Raw genomic sequence first — 25609 nt, 5'->3', positions numbered from 1 at the left:
TATTCATTGACAAACCACCTCGGGTGGTGCCGAAACTAGAGTGAAACCACTAGGCAGACACAGTTCCACTTTTTGGCTGACGGCATAGAGAGTCCCCAACATGAATGGGGTAAGATCAGACCTGTTGGTGCTCTTGGGATAGACGTTTGTGTAAAAATTACGTGAAGAATGCGAAATTGTGCAGACATGTGGGTGGTATCTCGATATATCGAAACAGGGCAACGGTCAGGCAAAGGTTTTATGGCTTTTCAAATCTTTTATAATCGAGTCTACTTGGATATATATATATATATATATATATATATATATATATATATATATATATATATATATATATATATATATATCGACAAGTTCTTCGATATATCGAATATTAATCGATAATATCGAAAAATCACTTTCAATGAGCATTCATCTCTGGACAGTTTTTGGTGTTATTCGATATATCGTAAACCATTCGATATATATGGACGTGCAAATCGAAGTTTAATCGATATATCGAAGATTCGATAAATCGACGGAGTGTCGATATTATCGATAATTCGTTTCAGAAGAGCAGTGTGTCTCTGGACAATTGAGGAACATTTTCGATATATCGTAATTTAGTCGATATATCGTCAGTTCGATATATCGAACTCTTATCGATATTATCGATAATTCCTTTTAGAAACGCATTTTTTCTCTGGACATATTTTGACCATTTTCGATAAATCGAAATATACTCGATATATTTACACATGATATCGATTGATGGGCGATGTATCGAACCATTGTAACAATAACTTAGTTAAATATCATCGACTAGAGTTCGACGTTATCGACAACTTAAGCTCGATGTCATCAATTAGACTTCAATAACATCGAAGCGTACTTTTATTTTTTCCTTACAAAAATTCAGTGAAATCTGTTTTTATAATCGAGTGTCTTTCGATTGATATCGAAATTTCCTCAGTCGATTGATCGAAACTATATCGATATAATCGAAAAATTGTTTTAAAACATCATTTTGTCTCTGGACAGTTTTGGACTAATTTTGATATATCGCCTGATATTCGATATATTGAAACGCGGCAACTGTCGACATATCAAGATGACTGAACAAAACATGGTTTTTGGGAAAGGAAATGCTTAACTGAGACTAGAATTCCGTGAAGTGAAGGGGCATGACCGTGAAATGCATGGAAATGACCGTGAAGTGAAGGCGATTGGACCGTGAAATGCGCCGAAATGACCGTGAAGTGAAGGGGCATGATCGTGAAATGCGCCGAAAGGACCGTGAATCAACACGGAATATGTGGGAATGACCGTGATATGCATGAAAATGACCATAAAGTGAAGCGATTAGACCGCGAAATGCGCGAAAATGACCATGAAGTGAAGGGGCATGACCGTGAAATGCGCCGAAAGGACCGTGAATCAACACGGAATATGCGGGAATGACCGTGATATGCATGGAAATGACCGTAAAGTGAAGCGATTGGACCGCGAAATGCGCGGAAATGACCGTGAAGTGAAGGCGATTGGACCGTGAAATGCGCCGAAATGACTGTGAATCAACACGGAATATGCAGGAATGACTGTGATATGCATGGAAATGACGTGAGGCGAAGCGATTGGATCGCGAAATGCGTGGAAATGACCATGAAGTGAAGGGGCATGACTGTGAAATGCGCCGAAAGGACCGTGAATCAACATGGAATATGCGAGAATGACCGTGATATGCATAGAAATGATCCTAAAGTGAAGCGATTAGACCGCAAAATGCGTGGAAATGACCGTGAAGTGAACGCGATTGGACCGTGAAATGCGCCGAAATGACCCTGAAGTAAAGGGGCATGACCGTGAAATGCATGGAAATGACCATGAAGTGAAGCGATTGGACGTGAAATGCGCGGAAATGACCGTGAAGTGAAGGGGCATGACCGTGAAATGCCCCAAAATGACTGTGAATCAACGCAGAATAGGTGAGAATGACCGTGATATGCATGGAAATGACCGTGAAGTGAGGCGATTGTACCGCGAAATGCGCGAAAATGACCATGAAGTGAAGGGGCATGACCGTGAAATGCGCCGAAAGGACCGTGAATCAACACGGAATAGGCGGGAATGACCGTGATATGCATGGAAATGACCGTGAAGTGAAGCGATTGGACCGTGAAATGCATGGAAATGACCGTGAAGTGAAGGGGCATGACCGTGAAATGCGCTGAAATGACCGTGAATCAACACGGAATAGGCGGGAATGACCGTGATATGCATGGAAATGACCGTGAAGTGAGGTGATTGTGCTGCGAAATGCCCGAAAATGACCATGAAGTAAAGGGACATGACCATGAAATGCGCCAAATGATCGTGAATCAACACAGAATAGGGGGAATGATCATGATATGCATGGAAATGACCGTGAAGTGAAGCAATTGGACCGTGAAATGCGCGGAAATGACCATGAAGTGAAGGGGCATGACCGTGAAATGCGCCGAAATGACCGTGAATCAACATGGAATAGGCGGGAATGACCGTGATATGCATGGAAATGACCGTGAAGTGAGGCGATTGGACCATGAAATGCGCGGAAATGACCGTGAAGTGAAGGGGCATGACCATGAAATGCGCCGAAATGACCGTGAATCAACACGGAATAGGCGGGAATGACCATGGTATGCATGGAAATGACCGTGAAGTGAAGCGATTAACTGTGAAATGCATGGAAATGACCGTGAAGTGAAGGGAATTGACCGTGAAATGCATGGAAATGACCGTGAATCAAAACGGAATCGCTGGGATTGATCGTGAAATGTATGGAATTGATCACGAAGTAAATGAAATGAATGAAATTGACTGCGAACTGATTGAAATTGACCGCGAAGTGAATAAAATGGATTTTCAACCATAGATCTGATGGAATCTTGAAACATAACCAGGTTGGTTGGCTAAAGTAGCTTCTCCTACCCCGAAATCATATAGGGTTTGTCAAGTAACTAATTTTGGTTTAGAAGATATTCTTGTTAAATGAATAAAGAAATAAATGAAAAAAAGAGAGAGAAAAAATTTTATATGCTTATATATACATATTTATATAAATATGTATTAGAGAAAATTGTATGTAGAATAAATTTACCCATGTAAAAAAATAAAAAATAAAAAATAAAAATAAATTTCATAAACTGGCACAGATTACAGTTATGGCTACGGTTATAATCCGTAGCTATTGGTTATATCACCTTCGATACATTCGAATACTCTTCGATATGTATCGAAAATTGCAGGATTTTTTAGGCAAACTCGCTGGACAGTTCTGGACCTTTTTCGATTAATTGAAAGACCTTCGATACATATCGAAAGACCTTCAATACATATAAAAGGACATTGAAATGGCAGGGGCTACGACTATGGCTACGGTTATAATCCGTAGCTATATAAAACACTGTAGCCATAAGTTCCTGGCCTATTTATTTATTATTATTTTAGTTTTTTACTATTGTAATCCTGGTATGTGTTATATCCAAACCGTCCATATATTCGATGAACTTGTATCAAGGCTTGAGGCGAAAAATAAGATAGATCTAGCTATCAAGTGGACCACACTGTAAAAGGCTGTGGAGGATTGAACGTCTACCATTGAAACCCTTTTAGGGGTAATAAAAGTTTTGGATTATTATGAAATTTGTTTTTCCTCTTCATCCAGGTCTTTGTGACCTTATGAATAGATTGGATGGAAAATAAATGTTACGGTGGGCCCTACAAAATTTTTAACGGTGAAAATCAATTTTCCCGTTGGTCTTTGTGGTGTGGTCTAGTTGATCTTTGGATATGATTTCTTTTTTTTTGATAATGCTCCCAAATGATCTCGAAATATGGATGAACGTTGTGGATATAATAAATATGTAACTGTGGGGCCCATGTAACTTTGATATCTTTTGAACCGTTCATACAACTCGGAGTTCAGAGGAGTGTCAGCGCTCGTCTTCGAGCACCACCGATCCGCTTGAAGGAAAAAGCAAGTGAGTGGTGACGTGGACCAATGAGAATTAGGGTATCAGGAATTCTCTGTTGACCTGATAACAGAGGATCCGGACTCAAAAATGAAATAGCCCAATAGCCCAATGCAATACTGTATATTCCTTTGGAAACTTATCATTCTGCATCCGTGAGTTTTGAATAAGTGATTGAAATTTCTTGTGAGAATAAGAGAGAGAGAGAGAGAGAGGATAAAGAAGATGGCTGTTGTGGCTGCTGTTTCCTTGGTGTTAGGAAAACTTAGCGATTTCCTAGTTCAAGAGGCAGTTTATCTCTATGAAGTGCGTGATCAGGTTGAGTGGGTCGAGAGGGAATTGAAGCGGATGCAGTGCTTCTTGAAAGATGCGGATACAAAACAAAGCGGTGATGAGAGAGTGAAGAATTGGGTGGCGGAAGTGAGAGATGTTGCTTATGATGCGGAAGACGTTATCGACACCTTCATCCTCAAAATAGAACGGCAAAGGAAAAGTGGATTCGTTGGTTTCTTCAAGAGGTGCAGGTTCATCAATGTTGAATTATCGGCTCGACATGAGGTGGGCAATGAGATCGAACGGATAAAGAATAAAATCCAGGAGACCGCTGCGAGTAGGCTGACATATGGAATTATAGATGTTAGCAAAGTCGAAGAACGTAGCAGTTCCGGAGGTGAAAGTCTGCATGAGCAAAGGCGAACTTCTCCTGTATTTGGAGAGACGGAAGTGGTCGGTTTTGAAGAAGACATAAAGACATTGGTGGGACGGTTGGTCGAGGGAAATTCACGACGTTGTGTGATTTCTGTAGTTGGAATGGGCGGTCTTGGCAAGACTACTCTTGCCATCAAAGTTTATAACAGCAATGCTGTTAAGAAACATTTTGATTGTTGTGCTTGGGTTTTTGTATCTCAGGAATATGTTGTGAGAGATCTTTTGCAAAGCCTTATAAAATGCATCATGACTCTTACTAAAGAAGAGCTTGAGATGGTGGAGAAAATGAATGCTGTTCAATTGAGGGAGAAGCTTTTCAATCATTTGAAGGAGAGGAGATATCTTATAGTGTTAGATGATATATGGAAGACTGAAGCATGAGACTCTTTAGTGGCTGCTTTTCCAAATACGAACAACGGAAGTCGAGTCCTACTCACCACCCGCAATAGAGATGTAGCTTCATATGCAGATTCCCGGTGCTCTCCTCACGAGCTGCGGCATTTAGGAGATGAAGAGGGATGGACATTATTTTGTAAGAATGCATTCTTAGAACAGGGTATTCATTACCAGCAAAATTTAGAGAAGCTAGGAAAAAAGATTGTGGCAAAATGCTGTGGTCTGCCTCTTGCTATTGTTGTCATGGGGGGACTACTATCAAGGAAAGAACCGGATCCAAATGAGTGGGAGAAAGTACTCAGGAGAATTAGCTTGCAATTCATTGATGATGAATCTCGAATCACAAGAATATTAGCTTTAAGCTATGAAGATCTACCCTTTGGTCTGAAACCATACTTTCTCTACTTTGGTGTTTTTCCAGAGGACCAAGAGATATGTGCCAAGAAATTGATTCAGATGTGGGTCGCAGAAGGATTTGTAGAGCAAACAGGGGACGAAACAGTTGAGGAAGCTGCAGAAGATTGTCTGGTGGAGCTGATCCATAGAAGTCTGATTCAAGTGGCGAAAAGACATTCCAGTGGCAGAGTTAAAAGCTGCCGCATCCATGATCTCCTACGAGAACTCTTGATTTCAAAAGCCAAGGAAGATAAATTCCTTGATGTTCATCATGGAGATACAAATGCTCTCTTTCCATCAAAAGCCCGCAGGCTTGTTATTCATCATGCCACTAGTAAGTATACTTCTTTAAATCGTGCCAACCCGCACCTTCGTTCTGTGTTGTGCGTCTCTTTAGACAGTGGATGGCCTGGGAAAAAGCAAGAGAAGTTTCTTTACAGAGGATTCAATTTGCTCAGGGTTTTATATTTAGATATATCTAATATATCGATGCCAAAGCTTCCAAACGAAATAGGTAGGCTAATCCACTTGAGATACCTTGGCCTCAAGGTGGATAGATACAAAATAAGCCTTCCATCATCCATAAGCAATCTTCGCGATTTAGAAACGCTACATGTAGAAGAAGGTTCATACCAAGTCTGCATACCCAGTTGTATTTGGAAGATGAAACAATTAAGGCATGTGGATGTGCCCCTTGGAAGCTTAATAAGTAAAGGTGTGTGGTCTAAAATAGTGGGGCGTCCATCACTTGGGCTTGATTGTTTAGTTAATCTCCAGACTCTTAAACATGTGAAGGCTGGCGATTGGATAGAGGGTTGCTTGGGGAAGCTAACTAATCTCAAGGAATTAGAAATATGGGGGATCTTCTGGAGTAGGCATGGAAAGGGATTGTCCATCTCTCTTCCCAAATTGGACCGCCTCCAGTATTTGAGGTTGCGATGGTTGGGTACTATTCCAGTGTTTTTGCCTTTTTCACATCACCTGCATCTGAAGAAGATGTTTTTGAGGGGAACGTTAGAGAAGCTACCTGAGTCAAACGAATTCTCACCTCACCTCACCAAGCTTACCTTGGAATACTCCAAGTTAATGGAAGACCCAATGGCGACGTTGGGGAAACTACCGAACCTTCGGATTCTCAGATTGTATTTTTCATACATGGGAACGAAAATGGTCTGCTCTACGCAAGGGTTTCCTCAACTTGAATCCTTGCATGTTTCAGCCTTATCCAATTTAGAGGAGTGGAGAGTGGAGGAAGGAGCGATGCCGAGGCTTTTACATTTGGTGATTCGTGAATGCTCTCATTTAAAGATGCTTCCGGAAGGATTGCAACGCGTGACTACCCTCAAGAAAATTGAGGTGTGGAACATGCCCACTGAATTCGAAGTTGGAATGAGGGAAAACGGCGGAGAGGATTGGCATAAGATTCAGCATATACCCTCCATCGAAATAAAAGCCAGCTGAGTTTGGTTGCTTGTTTCTTCCACCAACAAAAATGCATGGAAAGACAAATTCGGCATCTCTACAAAGGTGGGTGAGCTTTCTTTCTTCTTTGGTTTATTTCAATCACACACATTCTAACTTTTAGTTATATCAATTGATAATTTTTTCAGTTTGCATAGGTGTGTTATAATCACATGTATTTGGGTCGGGTTGTGTATAGAGGACTTTGGGTTGGGAAAGTTACAGGTTGGGTCGGGTTGACCCGCCCGAGTTGCACCCCTTGTATCACCTAACTCCCAATCCAAAATTCTACTGCACAATCCCTTGGCCAGTTGGCTTTTGGCTCTAGGCAATATTGTCTCCTTGTATGTTAATTGTTGGTGGATGTGAGGACATTACTTTGACTATCAATGAATGCCCACATGAATGTATGATTGGATGACCTAAATCACCCATCTACTCAACCATTCCATTCATGTCCAATTGGATAAGTGGCACCAGTCTAACCATTTTGGCTTCCATCTATTTTTGGACTGTGTCCACTAGAGCTATGGTTCTGCTCATCTTAGCATGCAGCCACATGGACTGCAATTCATCTATAATAGCATCAGCATGAGCCAACCAATTGAACCCCGACGCTCTTAAAACACAATATCCTTTTTTGGAATGCTCAAGGATGTATTGAGATTTGAAAATCTTAAGCATCACAATCCAACTGCTTTACCTGCCATCACATGTCTGTAGATAGAAAAGATGTGCAAGAACCAAGCTGTTCATCATGTAGATCCTGCTCTGTCAACAGCATGGTTCAGTAATCAGTCAGGTTTAACAGTTGATCTATCAAGTGGGCCACATTGTACAAAACAAATGAATGGCTAAAACATGCTTATCCAGCCATCAATTTGTCCCATGCAAAGTGGGCCACTCAATTAGTGGATGCACATGATATGCTTATATGTACAGGTGGGATCAGAAAACAGTAGGATGCATGAGGAAACCAATTTTCTTTGGCTAAAATGAATTCTTCATTTCCCATGTGACTTAGCTTTCTTATTACGTAGGAAATCCACTTTTCCTTATAATAAGAAGAAGAGAAATGCTACTATGATGCATGCTTCATGGAATCTGTGGAGTGCACGCCATAATACCTATATCCCACTTGTACACTTGTGTTCAATGATCTAGACTATTGATTTATTGGACAATCACACAGATGGGCAATAGACCAAAAATCAGCAGAATTGACTATTTTAGGCAAATGATCGATGGCTACAAATGGACTCAATGCAAAGCTGATTGCACTTAATAGAACTTCTCTTTGGGTCTCTTCATAATGTCATTTCTCAAAGAAGAAAAACTTTCTTACTCGATAGATAGATTGGGAATAGATAATTTGCAAATCTAAGTTTAACAATTTTTTTTTCCAGATTTATATATCTTGATTGGCTTATTGAATTCCAAATGTTATTGAGTGTTTATCAAACTGTTGTAATTTTGCTTCATTTTGTGAATGGTTATGTTGTTAATGTCTTGTCTAGTTCACTCCGTACTCTATAAATTTGTTTAAGTCCTTATAAGTTCTGGTTTGTTTCTCTCAGGCATGTTAGTTTTAATGACAACCGCGTAATTTGTCAACTTCTATGCATATTAATGACCTAGTAGTCCAAATGTCCTAACATTTCATCTATTGGGACCCATCATCAGATAAGTGGGCGGGAAAGAAATGTTTAAATCTAAACCTGCCTATTCTCTTAACCACCCTTCAAAATGGTTACTACAAAAAAAAGGAGAAGAAGGAGAAAAAAAAATAAAAAAAATCCTCTATGACTCTGTCAAATAGTTATAACAGTTAGGTGATTGCAAATTTTCATGATGATGCACCCGATGTCATATTGCCTAAGCGATCAATTCTAACTATCAATCGTGGTATGTGTCACGATGGAGGAGGTTGGTTGATTCTACATGCATATAGATCCCAGTCCCTCTAACATTGCTTGCTACACATCCAATGTGGTACTTGTGTGCAAGTTCAAGCCATCCATCATGAGGAGCCACTGTGAATGTGACCTGACCCATGAAACAGAATGGACCAATAAGCAAGCGGTCCACACACATGCGTTGGAGCTGGTTATGAGATTTTATTAATACAAATTTTATAGCTTATGAAATGATTTCTTAGTTTTAAGTAAAATCTCTCTTTTTTTTCTACAAATAATATAGTGTATTTGGGCGAGTTCTGTAGTACAATAAAGAGCAACCTCTAAATGGGTTTTACATATGCCTCCTCAAATTGAGTTACCTAATATCTATACCTGAAATTCCCCAGGCTCTGCCAATTACGTCTAGATATAGGGTGCACCCATGGATCAGGCAAAACAGAATACAAGACACATTAATGGAATGCAACTCAAAGCTATTTATTTTGCATTAATAACTCATGGAATCAATTTTATTTTATTTTATTTTATTTTTTTCATTTTTCTCTTCTATTTTGCTTCATCAACTGAATTTGGTACTTATTTATATGCAATGAGTTTCTTGTAAATATGCTTCAACCACTTGTTTAGATTTGAAAAAGCAAATCACAGTATGTCATTTATCTAAGTTTAATCCTTGTTTTGATTTGTAGACTCTTGCTTTGGTAGGAGAGAGTCTTATGGCGCATGTGAGGTGACACAACCAGACAACATGCTGATGTAGAGACTGCTGGCTTGGAAGTTGATTTCCTTTTTATGGTTTTCATAATCTGTCATGGATAATGGTGTGAGTTATTTGGATGATGTTTTGAGAATTTAGCATGAGATCTGTAGTTTTATCTCCCAATATCTTCATACACTGGTGTGTTTTATGGTGGTTGAATCGAACAATGATGACTTACATCCTCTGTAGTTTTAGATTGTGATTTCAGTAGCGTTCATCAGGTTGGCAGTATATTTGATATCTTTAATTTCGCTTTTGCATGGTCCAATATGTAGCCATTTCTTCTGCCCAAAGTAGCATTTGGATGTCTGCACTCTTTATTTTGATTTTCTTTTTCCCTATCTCACATAGGAATTTTAGAAAGTGCTCTTATAGAAATGCTGTTTTAACCTTGCTAAGCACTGCAGTAGAAAGAGATGGAGCTGGTAGTGAGAAATGAATACACATCATTGCCTGAGGGTAAACAGGCAAATGCTCTGTTATGGCAAAACAGAGCAGAAATCTTCATTTTGCACATTGCAAATGCAAACAGACCAATCAAATTGCTTTCAAGTGGCACATCCATTGCTTGGCAAAAGAAAAAGGTTTGGTCCCACAAGTATTTTTGGAGTGACGGCTATCTCTGTCGGGGCAGATCAGATGGATTGTCGAAATCATCTGACCATGAAGTGATATATCCATGTTGGGGCAAATCAGATGGATTGTCCAGATCATGTTACCATGAAGCCATGTTCCTGACAGTCGAAATCCTCTGCATAATTAACTCGAAGAAAATTTACCCTCCTATTACTAGAAAATGCACTAGAATTAGCTTTCTATCGCAGTCACAAATAGAGCTGTACACGGACCGAGTCAGCTCGCCCGACTTGACTCGGCTCGAAACTGGGGTCGAGACGAGTCGAGCTGATTTTTTGAGCTTGAAAAAATTTCAGCCGAGTCCAAGCTAGACCAAGCTTGACTTGACTTGGCTCGGAACTTGACTCGAACTTGACTCGGTTCAAATTGATTTGACTCAGGGTTCACTTTTTATATATATATATATATTAAAAACCCTAAAATCTAAACTCGAACTCAGCACGTTGGCTCAAACTTGAACTCGGCTCGAAAGATCGAGCTCAAGCTCAGCTCGAGCTGGCACGAGTTGCTGACTGAGCCAAGCCGAGCTGGCCAGTCAGGCTTGAGGACTGAGCCGGGCCAAGTTTGAGTTGGGGTAGCCTGCTAGCCGAGCCGAGCTGGGCCGAGCTCGACTCAGTTCGGCTCGTGTACAGCTCTAGTCACGAATCATTCAATCTTGGCACTTTAAACATGTTTCTTAGTGGACCATCATCACAAAAAAAAAAAAAGGGTCTACTGCATAGTCCCACTTCAATAATAGGTTATTTGCAGATTCTTGCATAACAAAAATGCGTTTGCAGTAACTACATTCTTGATTTGCAGCTATTGCAAGTGACCCGGCAAGACTTGGACGCAGTTAAGTGCAGGTATTATAGGACCTGACCCGAACCCGATCTTGATCTGCTGACAGCTTTATAAGCCACATGCATCTCATTTGCATGCCTCTTTAAATTGCTTAACTTTTAACTGTATTGGGCTGCTCCTAAAGGACTTGGTCTATTTTGTATACAGGTTTTGCTTGGCTCGTGCTGATTCTAACTCTAGCTTCCTCATTTCTGACCTTCAAACAAATGTTGAAAGTGTTAGACAGACTGAAATATACCTTGTATATTTAGCATACCTTATATAGTTGGTTTTCCATAGGTAGATGATTCTGATTTTATTTCTTTCCTTGTATAGATACTGTAATCTCTATATATTCAACCCCTTTGGGTTGTCTCAAATACACAAAAGCTTTCAGCTCCTCTCGGTTTACATGGTATCAGAGATTCACTGATCCAAATCCGGCACCACCTGTCAGATCCGACCACCCCTGCGTCGTCCGGCCACCCCTGCGTCATCCCTCTGCTCGTCCAGCGCCATCTGCTGCTCGTCTCGCGTCCCCTGTTGAAGATTCGACCACCCCTGCGTCGTCCGACCGCCCTCTGTTGAAGCTTCGACCACCCCTGCGTCGTCCGACCGTCCCCTGTTGAAGATCCGACCACCCCTGCGCGCCCGACCGTCCCCTGTTGAAGATCCGACCACTCCTGCATCGTCCGACCGTCCCCTGTTGAAGATCCGACCACCTCTTCTCGTCCATTCGCCCCTCTGCTCGTCCAGCGTCGCCCGGTCACCTCTATTGCTCGTTCTCTTCGAGTTCCAGCAACCTCATCCAGATCTGTTGACAATCTATTGCTGTTGCTCCCATCCAGATCTGTTGCTGTTGCTGCTGCATCGCCAGATCTACATTTTCCAGATCCAGAGGTCCTGTTGCTGTTCCTATTCCGCCAAGATCTAGATACTGCTACCCGTTGGATATCTCCTGCTGTACGGTACACCTAAAACATTCTTCTGCTGCAACTCTTTGCGTGCTTTATATTAATTCCGATCAATGGACAAGAACTCATCACGTACAGAGGCCCCAAGGTGTAGTTTTGATGGTACCAACTATTCACTATGGGCCATCCATTTTCAGAACTTCCTGAAGGGTCGTGGTTTGTGGGGACTAATTGATGGATCTGTTACTATTCCCACTTCCACGGATGCCGATAAATTGGCTGATTGGGAAATGAACAATGGACGGATTATTACCTGGATTCTCGATTCGGTCGATCAGTCCATTACTGTTGGCCTCACACCTCATCGCACGGCTAAGGCAATGTGGGACCATCTTCAGACAATTTATCAACAAAGTAATGCGGCCCGGTCATATCGTCTGGAACAGGATTTCGTTAATCTTACTCAGGGTGACGACAGTATTCAATCATTTTATTCTAAAATTGTCACAATTTGGACTGAGATGGCCTTGATGGATCCAATATTTCCTAATGACTTTAGGATTTTCCAAACTATACGCGAGAGTGTGCAAGTTCGCCAATTTCTTATGAAACTGCGTCCGGAATTCGAGCATTGTAGAGCTGCTCTCTTGAACCGTAGCCCTATTCCTTCATTGAATTTGGTTATTAATGATCTATTGGCTAAGGAACAACAACTGAAAGTTCTATCACTTCCTCCCTCGACTCCGAGATCATCTGATATGGTGCTTGCTGTGTCCACCACTACACCAACACGTGGCTCCTCTCCTTTAACCTGTCGCGGCTGCAACAAGGTGGGTCATGTTGTAGCTCAATGCAAAGAATGGTGCGCTTATTGTCGACGAACTGGTCATGGTATTCAAGACTGCCGTACACGTGCATATACATCTTCTTCCGTCCGTGGACGTGGTGGTCGTGGTCGTGATCGTGGTTGTGCTCTTTCTGCTACTGCTGCCACTATTTCTTCCGAGCCGACTGTTACTGATTCTACATCTACTGTTTCTGCTGAAGGTCTTTCATCTCCGTTGACTCCTGCGATGCTCCAGCAAATCGTTCAGGCCCTTTCTGCGGCCGGTATGTCAGGTATATCCCCATCTTCTACATGGTTCTTCGATTCGGGTGCTTCCAATCATATGACCGGTGCTGTATCCCATCTTTGTGACATTCGTCCCTACACCGGCAATCAAGCTATTTCTACTGTGGATGGCACTAGACTACCTATTCAGTCTGTTAGATCATTGACTTTCTCTCCTTCTGCTCATCGCCAGTTCACCCTTCATGATGTGTTTCACGTCCCTAACCTCTCCTCCAATTTAATTTCAGTTGGTTAACTCACATCAAATAACTGCTTAGTCATATTTCTTTCCAACTGTTGTTTTGTGTAGGATCTGGCGACGGGGAAGGTACTTGGGAGGGGTAGGCGGCATGGTCGTCTGTACGTGCTGGATTTTGATCCATCCGTCACTCCGGCTCTTTGTTTCTTTTCTCCTTCTTCATCAGATATTTCTTCGGCAAATAAATTGTGGAAACTATGGCACTTTCGCCTGGGTCATCCACATTCCGATCGGTTACTTCAGTTAATTTCGTCTGGCATGTTAGGGAATATTTCTATTAATAAAAATGATTTGGATTATTCTTGTTCTTCCTGTTGTCTTTCAAAAAGTAAATGTGTTCCATTTTCCCTAAGAACTACAAAATCATCTTCTATGTTTGAACTTGTGCATACGGATGTCTAGGGTCCTTCACCAATTATGTCTCTCTCTGGGTTACGATACTATGTTATATTCATTTATGATTTCACACGTTACACTTGGATTTACTTTCTGCAATCGAAGTCACAGGTTTTTGAAAAATTCAAGTTATTTCACTCTATGGTGAAGACTCAATTTCGGGTTTCAGTTCAAACTCTCCACTCTGACTCAGGGGGAATATCTCTCAACTGATTTTCGTACATTTCTTCAAGGGCATGAAATTATTCATCAAACCACCTGTTCTGATACTCCACAACAGAACGGGGTGGCTGAAAGAAAAAATCGTCATATTGTTGAAACTGTCAATACCCTGATGACAGCTATGAGTGTTCCTCGTTCTTTCTGGGCTGAAGCAATGTTACATTCCGTCTACTTGATTAACCGGATGCCAACCAAAGTTCTGAACAGTAAATCTCCTTACTCTGTTCTCACTGGCTTACCTCCTGCATATTCCACATTTCGTGTTTTTGGTTGTATCTGTTATGTTCACTTGGCTTCACGTGAACGTAACAAACTATCTCCAAAATCAGTCAAATGTATGTACTTGGGATTTGGGGAAACTCAGAAGGGTTTTCGATGTTATGATCCGGTTTCTCGTCGTGTTCGGGTTTCACGACATGTTGTTTTTCTTGAGCACATTGCTTTTCATTCATCTCTTCCTCCTTCGCACACTCCAAACTCTCCTGGTCTAACTGCCTTTCCAGAAATTCCGTTTGCCTCAAGTACTCTCCCTCGTCCGTTGCAGGTTTACTCACGTCGACCACGTACAGATCCACCACCTATTACTCAACCCGAACCTACTGTACCCGTTGCTGATCCCGAACTTACCTCGATCCGACGTTCCGCTCGTGAACATCGAGCGCCTGATCGGTTGATATGCTCTATGTTTGCCATGAATGCTACTCTGGATACCGTTTCTATTCCTACTTCATACTCTCAGGCAGCCACTCATGATTGTTGGAAGAAAGCTATGGCAGAAGAACTTGCAGCATTGGAAGATAATCATACGTGGGACATTGTCACTCGACCTGCTAACCAACAGCTAATTGGTAGCAAATGGATTTATTCGGTCGAACTCAAGTCTGATGGATCATTGGATCGATAAAAGGCTCGACTTGTCGCTCAGGGATACAAACAGGAATACAGAATTGATGATGATGAGACTTTCGCTCCCGTGGCCAAGATGAAAACTGTTCGTACCCTTCTGGTTATATCTTTTGTTCGCTCATGGCCACTCGCTCAGATGGATGTGAAAAATGCCTTTCTTCATGGAGATCTTCAAGAAACCGTGTATTTGAAACCTCCTCTTGGCTCCTTAATCCCTGACAATAAGGTATGTCGCCTAAAGAAAGCCCTGTACGGCCTCAAACAGGCACCTCGGCCATGGTTCCAACGCTTTCACGATGTTGTTACGGGTGCTAGCTTTACTCAAAGTGGTCATGACCCATCCTTATTTTTGCACATCACTGCTCACGGAATTGTCATTGTTATGGTCTATGTTGACGACCTCCTACTGACTGGTAGCGATACTGCTGGCATCTCGGCTTTAAAGGAAGTTCTGCAATCCTCCTTCAAGATGAAAGACCTCGGCCATCTCACATACTTTCTTGGGCTTGAAATTTCACGTTCTAAACGTGGGATCCTGGTCAGCCAGCGTAAATATGCCAAGGATCTTCTCGCTTTGGCATCATTGACAGATCAGAAAACAGTTCAGACTCCCTTAGAACTTAACATTCATTATGGCCGCGACGATGGTGATCTACTTGCACAGCCCGACTTATACCGTCGTTTGGTTGGGAGTCTGGTTTACTTAACTATGACTCGCCCTGATATTGCCTATGCTGTCCAAGTCGTCAGTCAGTTTGTATCTGCTCCTCGGACTCTTCATATGACTGCGGTGTTACGCATCATACGGTACCTACGTGGAACTCTATATCGATCACTGTTCTTCTCCTCTACGGCGACTCTGGACCTTCGTGTTTATTCGGATGCTGATTGGGCTGGTTGCGCTCTCACACGAAGATCTACCACTGGCTACTGTGTTTTTCTCGGTACTTCTCTTATCTCTTGGAAGTGTAAGAAGCAGGCCACTGTTTCCAAATCAAGCACAGAAGCCGAGTATCGAGCGATGTCTGCTGCGTGTAGTGAGCTTGTTTGGTTACGTGGACTTCTTTCCGACTTGGGCATTCCTGTGCAGAATCCTACTTCACTCCATGTTGATAATCTCAGTGCCATTCAGATTGCCTCTAACCCGGTTTTTCATGAACGGACGAAGCATATTGAAGTTAACTGTCACTTTATCCGTGAGAAATTTCAGTCTGGGCTCATTTCTCTACCACATGTTGCATCCCATGATCAGATTGCAGACATTTTCACCAAGTCCCTAACTTCTGCACGTCACTCATTTCTCGTTGGCAAACTATTACTTGTCGATGACCCGCATTAGTTTGAGGGGGGATGTTAGACAGACTGAAATATACCTTGTATATTTAGCATACCTTATATAGTTGGTTTTCCATAGGTAGATGATTCTGATTTTATTTCTTTCCTTGTATAGATACTGTAATCTCTATATATTCAACCCCTTTGGGTTGTCTCAAATACACAAAAGCTGCATTCAGCTCCTCTCGGTTTACAGAAAGTTCAGGTGAACCCCACCACAGGAAACAATGGTGATTGACCATTTGAAACTTCTTGTTGGCCACAAAAGTTTTGGATCAAGCTGATATTTGTGTGGTCCCTTCATCCAGGTCTTTGCTACCTTATCAACATGTTGGATGGCAAATAAACATTCTGGTGGCCCCCAAGAAATTTTTAATGGTGAGTATTCAATCACCATTGTTTCCTATGATGTGGTCCACCTAAGATTTGGATCTGCTTCATTTTTGGGATCACGCCATAAAATGAGCTTTCAAAATGGATGGTCGGCATGGATGTAAGGAAAATACATCATGGCGGGCCCACCAAAACCAGGCCTGTTCCTCTCCATGCTGTTAGGATGGAATCTCTGCTGCTGGTATTGCTGTATTGCTTTATGGTCCAAGTGCTTGTCTCAGGTAACTGGAGGGGCTGGAGTTGGTTTCATCAACTGATATTTCTACTGTGCCTTCTTCCCTGCCGGCCCAAGCCATTGGTATAGATTCTCAGCTTTTCTGTGATTTACAGGGTGTCCTTTGAAGTAGTGATGGTGTGAGCTGAGCTGTGGCCCTTTCCTTCAATTGTAATTAGCTCCAGATCTGGGGTTCACATGATAGTTGAGGCCCTATCATTTTATGGCGCCCACTCAAATGAATGTATGTCATTTTTGCCACAGCAACAAGTTACAGGTGGTGTGCTCCCCACTTTTCTGTAAAAAATGGCCCTAGTCCTTTACAAGCATGCCATGTTGGCTTGTTTTCTGTGGATTGCCTCTTCACATTAATTGCCTCTGTATTTCTCTATTGTTTTTGTTTCTATTATCATAGACTCACCACCGGGGGTTGGTGTTTGTAGTACAGGTGCCAACCTAGCAAGCGTATCGAACTTTTGACTGGTGTATAAAGTAAACTCCCTTGTGAAGAGATCATATGCAAAAATCAGGCAAGTCAACTAACAAACGCAGGCCACTCGTGTATCTTCAATTGGCACAACTAACAAATGGTAGTCATTTCTTTTAGTTCCTCTATGATTGTTTGATCCCTTCTATATGGTTTCTGGTGGAACCCTGTCCAAGTGGAATTTCCTTCCCTTTGGCTTTTTCGAGGCCATTGCTGTATTTCTTAAACTGTTTATTTGTAGGCCATGAATCGAAGGATTAGGACCTTCCAATCTGGGGCCATTTTCCTTCCACACTGAAACCCATCAGATATATAGTCTGGATGTACAAACCACTGGCCTCACTTGTATGGAATGGATGCATCAAGGCACTATTCGTATCAGTGTATCGTACTTCTACTTTGCTAATAGGTTTTAACTAACAGTTGTGATTTATGAATTTTTACTTTTAATAGGTGGAGCTAATTGGCATGTGTGAAGTGACTGGTCAGGACAGAGAGAATGGTTGTGCATGTGGGTTCCTTTCCATTTTATGGTTTCTTTGTTCACTTCCTAAGCTATGAATGGTGTGAGATATTTGGATTCTGGTTTCAAACTGAGTATCATGTTCTATGATTGTTCAATACTTCAACATAACAGATTGCTTTTGTGGTATTTGTGGTGTTATCATATTTGGATGTAATGAGATTATTCAAAGTAGAAGAAATTGCTTATATAGGCTTTGTCTGGGGTCCACAATGCTTGATTGGAGAATTTCTACATGGGTCCATGACTAAAGCTGCTTGTCAGGTGTTGATCACTATAGAGCTTCCCTGGAGCTAAATTCAGGTTGGTCCACTCATCTGCTTGGCCATGAATGCCCATAGAATGTTTGTTTGTTTTTCATTATTTATTTATTTATTTATTTTGCCTATGGAATGTTGACTGCCATACCATTATGCAGACATTTAGGTCACCTGAGGTTTGCTAAGCCCACACCTGTTTGGAGCCTTGCCCAACAACACACAACCATTTGTGCCAATACAGCATAAAGATACAAGATCAAAGCTTTCATTCGGGTGGGCCATGTGGTTTGTCTTTCATTATTGGAGAATAATCAATATACTTCTAATGTTGAATCAGGATCAACTATCTTCTGGCCTGCAATCAAGTTGTTTTCCTCGAATGGATGTCTAGAAGAGACTGCATTATACATCTATGTCCATATGTACCACTGCACGTCCTTAAGCATTCCATCACTGCCACCATCACTCATCAAGCAGCCCACATGTGAATCATTTGCCACAAGCCAACGTTGCCACACAGCTATGGCACCTTTTGTTTTCAAGTAAAGTTTCATGGAACAGATTTGGAAATAGAGGAAAATTTTCAAGGAAATCTTGTTTAAAAACAATCAAGAGAAACAACTTTTCCTATCGCCGTTTTCTAGAAATGGTGTTTCCCAGAAAATGCCATTTCCTCAATTGTTTTCTTTCCACGAATTCAAACAGGCCCTAAATTAGGGTTTTTAGGTTTGGGAAATTGAGAAAATTAGAAATCATGGGATTTTGTGAATTTATTGTAATGGTCAAGTAGATGTAAGTATTTGGAAATGGTGTCTATCTATCAAAGAAATCAATATGTGGCTGTGTACGTAAAAATTTATGATAGAAAATAAATATAAAATAAAAAATTGCTCCAGGATTCTCTAGGCATGCACCTGTCTAGGTGCAACTAGGTGTTGTGAAAATTCCAGAGGCACTTGTGCCTAGCATCTGAGTGACCTTTTACTAACCTGATTTTTCTTCTACTGATCTGTTGATAACAACAAGCACCAATTGATGGTTTTGTTCAGTATCATGATTTTTGAGCCATGAGCAGGCTATTTAGACTTGAGGAAGTGTAGGTTTGGAGCCTGAGCAAATGTACATTCCATTGTTTTGCGTTAGCCAACTTAGGAATTTCCCCGTTCCAAAAATCCAATCCTTTTATCAGTAGCTAGCTAATGTATGGTTGGGTAGAAAAAATATGGCAACAGTCCAAATTGGCCATAGGTCAGAACTGTCGGGATGTCCAATCCTTTTAGTAGTAGCTAAACTAATGTATGGTTGGGAAAGTGCCTATTGATTAAGGGAAGCGGATCAGTAAATGTATATGGAAAGAACAGTTGTAAATTTTCTGAGCACCCATGAATATTTTCCCCTGTATCGAGGTAACGAAGTTTTTTTTTTTTTTTGGTTCTGTTGTCTAATGGGCTTTGGGTGATGTGATGCGGTCCGTTTTATGCATTTTAGTGGTATGTGCAGGCTCATCAAAAGTTAATAATTACTAGTATGTTTGATATCTTTACTTTAGTGTTTGCATTGTCCAATATGTAGCTTTTTCTTCTGCCTAAAGTAGTATTTGGATGTCAACACTCTGCATTTTGATTTGTTTTTCTATTCAAGAACTCTTTATCCCACCTGGAAATTTTAGAAAGTGCTCATAAAAATTGTTGTTTTAACCCTGTTGTTCATATGCGCTATGAGCAGCGCAGTAGAAAGAGATAAGGATCTGTTAGTGATAAATAAACAAACAGTGATCATCTCCTGAGGTTAAACAGGCAATGTTCTGTTAGGGCAAACCAGAACAGAAATCTCCATTTTGCATATTGCAAATGTAAACGAAATGTAATCAAATTGCTTTCAAGTAGGACATCCATTGCTTGGCAAAAGAAAAAAGCTCGTTCCCATGGGTATTTTTGGAGCGATGGCTATCTCTGTCAGGGCAAATCAGATGAACTGTCCATATCATCTGATCATGAAGCTAGATATCCATGTTGGATGGATTGTCCAGATCATGTTACCATGAAGCCATGACTAAGAAATATTTTTACCCTCTTATAACTAGACAATGCACCATAATTTTCCTTCTGCCACAGACACAGGTCATTCCTATCTTGGCACTTTAAACACGTTTCTTAGTGGACCATCATCATGGAAAAAAAAAAAAAACCAAGGGGTTATTGCATGGTCCCACTTCAATAATAAGGTATTTGTAAGATCCTGCATTAAATAAATAAATAAATAAAAGAAACGTTGTTGGCAGTAGCGACATGCTTGATTTGCAGCTATTGCAAGTGATGTGGCAAGACTAGGACCTGGTTAACTAGGTTACATGCATTATAGGACCTGACCCAAACCTGATCATAATTTGTTGAAGTGGGCCATGCTTAAAGGACTTGGTGTATTTTGTATTCAGGTTGTGCTTGGCCTGCGCTGATTATAATCCCATCTTTCCCTCATTTCTGACCTTCAAACAAATGGTTGGGATTTTCCATAGTTTGATTCATTGAGTACGGGCTATTGGAAGCAAGGGCCCACCTAATGAATGGTGCTGAATCACTGACATACAACAATTTGTATTGGCAGTGGACCCATGATGGGTGCACCAAATAACACTCCTAAAGAGGACTTAAGAGTAAAAAGAAAATTCCAAACCGTGGCTTAATATCCCTGCATTATTTGATAAATAAATGAGAATTGACTTTAGTAACACTAAAACGGACTTCCTGCCCAAGACTAGCATGCGGTAGGAGGGGCAGTCTATCGAGACCGTACAACTGACAGTTCTCATACGGCGTGCGTATGTTGAAAATTACATAAAACGTTTAGTCTTACCATAGATTAGTCCCTTGAAAATGGATGACTGGGAAAGATGGATGATTGAAAACTTCCATCTTGCTGGAGCTATTGTGGCTGGGCCCCAGTTGTGTTGACCCATCTCCTCCCATTTCGCACGATAAGTCACACCATTTTTAAAATAGTGGTGACCCTTCTTCCTCTCAGATCATCCATGCTGTGTGGCACATCTTGGGGTGGAATATATCTCAAAAATCATATTGATAAGCAATCCTAATCATCCAAATAATGATGGCCAAATGGATGGTTAAAAGGAAAATAATGAGTAGAGTGAGAAATCAAGTGCATACCTAACGCAGGGATGAACGTGATGAGGTCGATCACTGTCTTCCTCAAGGAGTTTTCTTCAAGGATAACTACTCCAGATCCATGCAGCCTCTCTAGATTCCTCACAAAGACCTCTCGAATCCACAAGAAAAGAAAGAAGCAAAATAGAAACAAAATTTATAAAATTCGTAATTTGATTGATGAATGAAATAAATGAGTTTACAACCCTTTAAATAGGGATACCAAGCAATGAGAGAAATTCCAGAATCATAGTACGACCTAAACTCTTAGAATTCGCAACTTACTATTTATAGATGGTCGTAATGTCTAATAGTGCGCAAGGTTTTCGGCCAAAAATAGTAAGTGTTCTATTTGACCTCACCAAGCTGTTCTCCTAATTATTCTAAGCACTTTTCACGTTGGGCGCAACTCCTAAAGTCCAATGGATGAAGAGTTATAATTAAACTAAAATTTACTATTTATAGTAAAAATGGAATTAAAATAGGGAAACGACCGTTGATCTGGTGGTATTTTGCAAATCCAGCTTGTGCAACCTGGTGTAGTAGGTTGGATGGCTAAAATAGCTTGTTCTACCCTAAAATAATATATTTTATGTCAGATAATTCATTCCGGATTATGAGATACGCTCGATTTAAGGGATGACTTCTGTCGTTGACCAGGCCTTTTCTGATCTATCTTGGCCATGAAACTGTCCGTGACCCGCTCTACATCAATACCATTATTTGCTCGATGCACTTTTAGAGCTATGCTCCATCCACTACCGTGTCAACAATTTGAATGGTACAGGTTGTTTACAACTGTTTACAACCAACCTAACTCCATGTCTAACAGCTAGGAAGCCTCCACGCGGTAGCCCCGACATATGAAGATCACCATGAAACCCCTTCAGCCAATACGATTGATGAGAGGAATTTCATCAATTGTTAAAGAGAAAGAAAGCTCTCTTGATGACTTGTGCTATACATTCGAAAGACAAGCATACCTACCACCATGGTCATGCAGCAGGATGCTATTGGTCACAACTCATGTAGTAGCCTAAAGAAGCGCAAACGATGCTAAGTGGTGATTTGCTCTAAAACTTATGGTAAGTCATAATTGATAATATGAAGATTGATAGTTTGAAGATTACATAAGAATTCACAAACGACCCAAAGACAAAAACCCCATCAACCATGCTTCCTCGATGATTGGCTGATCTAGTAGAAATTTGAAAAACCCTTCCTAAAAATAAAAACATGATCAACTATATATGACTCTTGATTGGCTGACAAATTAAGCGAAAATCATGGAAGTCAAATCCAAGTACAACTTTTTAGCTACTATCTTACAATTCCTACAAATCCAACGGAGAACAATGATCCCTGGGCTCTCATCAATCCAATACAAGCCAATTCGTTATTTTATCTTTTTATGGTTATTTACCTTTTACTGTCTTCTATCTTTATATATTTACATTTAAGCATTTATTTTTCCAATCCAATAACTTTATTTCTCACTAGGAGATTAATAGCATAGCTTCACCTTTCGAAAAGTTTTTTAGGTAAACAAACAAATTGCCGACTAGGCTTTCTTAGCTACGAGCTTAGAGATTTCATTAACCATTGAATGTGTGAAGTTCAATTAGTGGCTGGACAAACATTTAGTCATTCTAGGACAACTGTCTTGCCTATGGGGTCCTGATTAGACAACGAAATTCTTTTATCATCCATATTATGAATGTAGAAGATGTTTGAATTCTCTTTACCTTGATTATTGTCAAGGAGGAGGATGTTCTGTTTATAAAGAAATGAGTATCAATTTATAGCTATGATATAGCTATGCACGTTACATGTCTGTTGTAGAGTTTCCTACTTTGTAAGATTTGATTGATTACAAAAGGATAGAGTATAGTGAGTTGGAGTAATCCTAAGATGTTAAGGAATCATCCTTGATTGGAATGAGTTGACATTCTGTTGGCTGGTGAGCAATTAATGGGATCTATTGGAGGTGATGAGCAATCATCAGCTTTCTCTTTGACATGCCCCCGCAAGTGAAGTGTCCCAAGAAGGAGACTGAGCTTGTGCCGAAGAAGATGAAATCTTGTTGTGGACAGAGGCTTCGTGAATATATCAGCAATATGGTCTTTAGTGGAGATATAGCGGACTTCCAGAGATTTGTTCGCAACCTTGTCACGAATGAATTGAAAGGCAATCTCGATATGTTTCATGCAATAATGAAATATTTGATTGGCTGTTAGATAGGTAGCGCCAATGTTGTCACACCAAAGAATAGGACTCTTGGGTTATAGAACATGAAGTTCATGAAGAAGAGATTGAAGCCAAGTTATTTCGGCTATGGCATCCGCGAGCGCCCTATATTCAGCTTCTGTGCTTGAACAAGCGACGACACGCTGCTTCTTAAAGGACCAAAAGACAATGTTTGGGCCAAGAAAGATGGCATGCCCTCCCATTGACTTGCGATCATCTATGCAACCCGCCCAATCTGCATCTGGAAAGGCCAAAATGTGAAAGGACTTGGATCGAGCAATTGGTAGGCAGAGATCAAGTGTGTCCTTAAGATAACGTAGGATACGTTTGACGGCCGTCCAATGAGCAAGTGTCGGCTGTTGCATATATTGGCAGACTTTGTTAATAAAAAACGACAAGTCTAGCCGTGTAATAGTAGCGTATTGTAATGCACCAACAACGCTTCTATATAAGGTTGCATTATCAAATGGTTCACTGTCATTGTTGTGAAGCTTGGTGTTGGGAGAGAAGGGATTAGATGTAGGCTTTGCACCATCCATGGCTGACCTTTGTAAAAGATCCACAATATATTGTTGTTGACTGAGTAGCAATCTACTAGACATATGGAGAACTTGAATGCCCAGAAAGTAATTTAAGGATCCGAGATCCTTAGTTGAGAATTTGACACTAAGTCGTTTGATAAGCGATTGGATTGCCAATGTGGAGCTACCAGTAATGATTAGATCATCCACATAAACCAAGATATATAGAACTGGTGAAGAATTAGATCGAATAAATAAGGAGGTGTCGGTTTGAGATGCAATAAAACCTTGGGACAATAGGAAGTTGCCGAGCCATGCAAACCACGCATGAGGTGCTTGCTTGAGGCCATACAATGATTTTCGAAGACGACATATGTCGTTTAGAAATCGAGGATCAATGAAGCTAGCCGGTTACTGCATGTAGACTTCTTCAGTTAAGGTTCCATGAAAGAAGGCATTGTTGATGTCGAGTTGATGAATCAGCCATCCTTGACCCATTGCAAGACAAACAACTGTATAAATAGTGACAGGCTTGACTACGAGACTAAAGGTTTCATTGTAGTCAATTCCTTCTTGTTGATTGAAGCCTTTTGCAGCAAGACGAGCTTTGTAACACTCGACAGATCCATTAGCTTGCCTCTTGATGCGAAAGATCCATTTGTAGCCAACAATGTTGATGTTGGGCTTATGTGGTTGCAAGGTCCATGTGCCATTTTTGAGTAAGGCATGGAACTCATCAGCCATAGTTGCCCTCCATTTAGGAATTTTTGATGCAGCATTCATAGAAGTTGGAACAACATCAGAAATAGAGTTGGCAAGTAAGCATTTCGGTAAAGGGTACCTTGTGGTGTTGTTTAGAATTTTTGGTCGATGGGTGCCATCTTGTGTTCTTGTGACCATATGATGTGGTTGTACAGTTGGAGTAGATGAATTGGAAGCATGAGCATTATTAGTTGGGATGGGTTCTATCATGCACTGGCTAGGTGAGTTATTTCGTTGAACAGCTAGTGAGGGACTAATTTCTAGATCAGTGGGTTGATGTTGGTTACAAGGCAACCTTTCTGGTGCTTCATCATGAGAAGTTGCAGGTACTTCTACTGATGAAGAAATGTGAGAGCCTAGGGGTCCACGGGTGCACCTTGGAGGGACATGATGGCATGCCACAGGTAGTGGTATAGTAATGGCAGCGGAGGCAGCAGAACAGCTGATGGAAGTCGATGCTCATCAAGTGTTTGCTGAAAAGACTGTAAGGAGCTGGATGGCTTGACTGAACTATTTGATTGTGTTCCTACAAGAGGGAATGAGGACTCATCAAACACCGCATTTCGTGAGATATAAATCTTCCAATGGTGAGGATCGAAGCAACGATAACCATGATGTTGGGTGTTATATCCAAGGAATACGCAGCGAATTGAGCGAAACTCAAACTTGTGATGCTGATACGGTCGTAGACAAGGATAACATGCACATCCGAAAACTTTGAGGAAATCATAATCCAGTGGTTTTTTGAACAACTTTTCCAGTGGTGTCAGGTTATGAATCACTGGGGAGGGAAGCCGATTAATCAAAT

General features: G+C 41.0%; 1 protein-coding gene, 1 long non-coding RNA gene and 1 pseudogene across 2 annotated transcripts; 2 read left to right on the top strand and 1 right to left on the bottom strand.

The window, feature by feature from the left end:
- The first annotated feature begins 4136 nt into the window (after positions 1–4136).
- On the top strand, positions 4137–9863 carry LOC131216955 (putative disease resistance protein At1g50180; annotated as a pseudogene).
- Positions 9864–16445: 6582 nt separating this feature from the next.
- LOC131216957 (uncharacterized) lies at positions 16446–17873 on the top strand. Its single transcript, XR_009157120.1, has 2 exons — positions 16446–16924; positions 17284–17873. It is a non-coding gene; the product is annotated as an uncharacterized LOC131216957 (long non-coding RNA).
- A 5680-nt stretch (positions 17874–23553) lies between these two features.
- LOC131217586 (uncharacterized mitochondrial protein AtMg00810-like) lies at positions 23554–24057 on the bottom strand. The gene has a single exon (XM_058212522.1). The coding sequence runs from the start codon at positions 24055–24057 to the stop codon at positions 23554–23556; it is 504 nt and encodes a 167-aa protein (XP_058068505.1).
- Positions 24058–25609: the final 1552 nt, after the last annotated feature.

This window comes from Magnolia sinica, chromosome 10 (genome assembly GCF_029962835.1).
Source record: "Magnolia sinica isolate HGM2019 chromosome 10, MsV1, whole genome shotgun sequence".
NCBI lineage: Eukaryota > Viridiplantae > Streptophyta > Magnoliopsida > Magnoliales > Magnoliaceae > Magnolia > Magnolia sinica.
This window is presented reverse-complemented; position numbering and strand designations above follow the sequence as displayed.

What these genes read in the sequence shown, in the direction of transcription:
- LOC131217586 (XM_058212522.1), bottom strand. Translation starts at nt 24,057, where the DNA reads ATGGATGGTGCAAAGCCTACATCTAATCCCTTCTCTCCCAACACCAAG.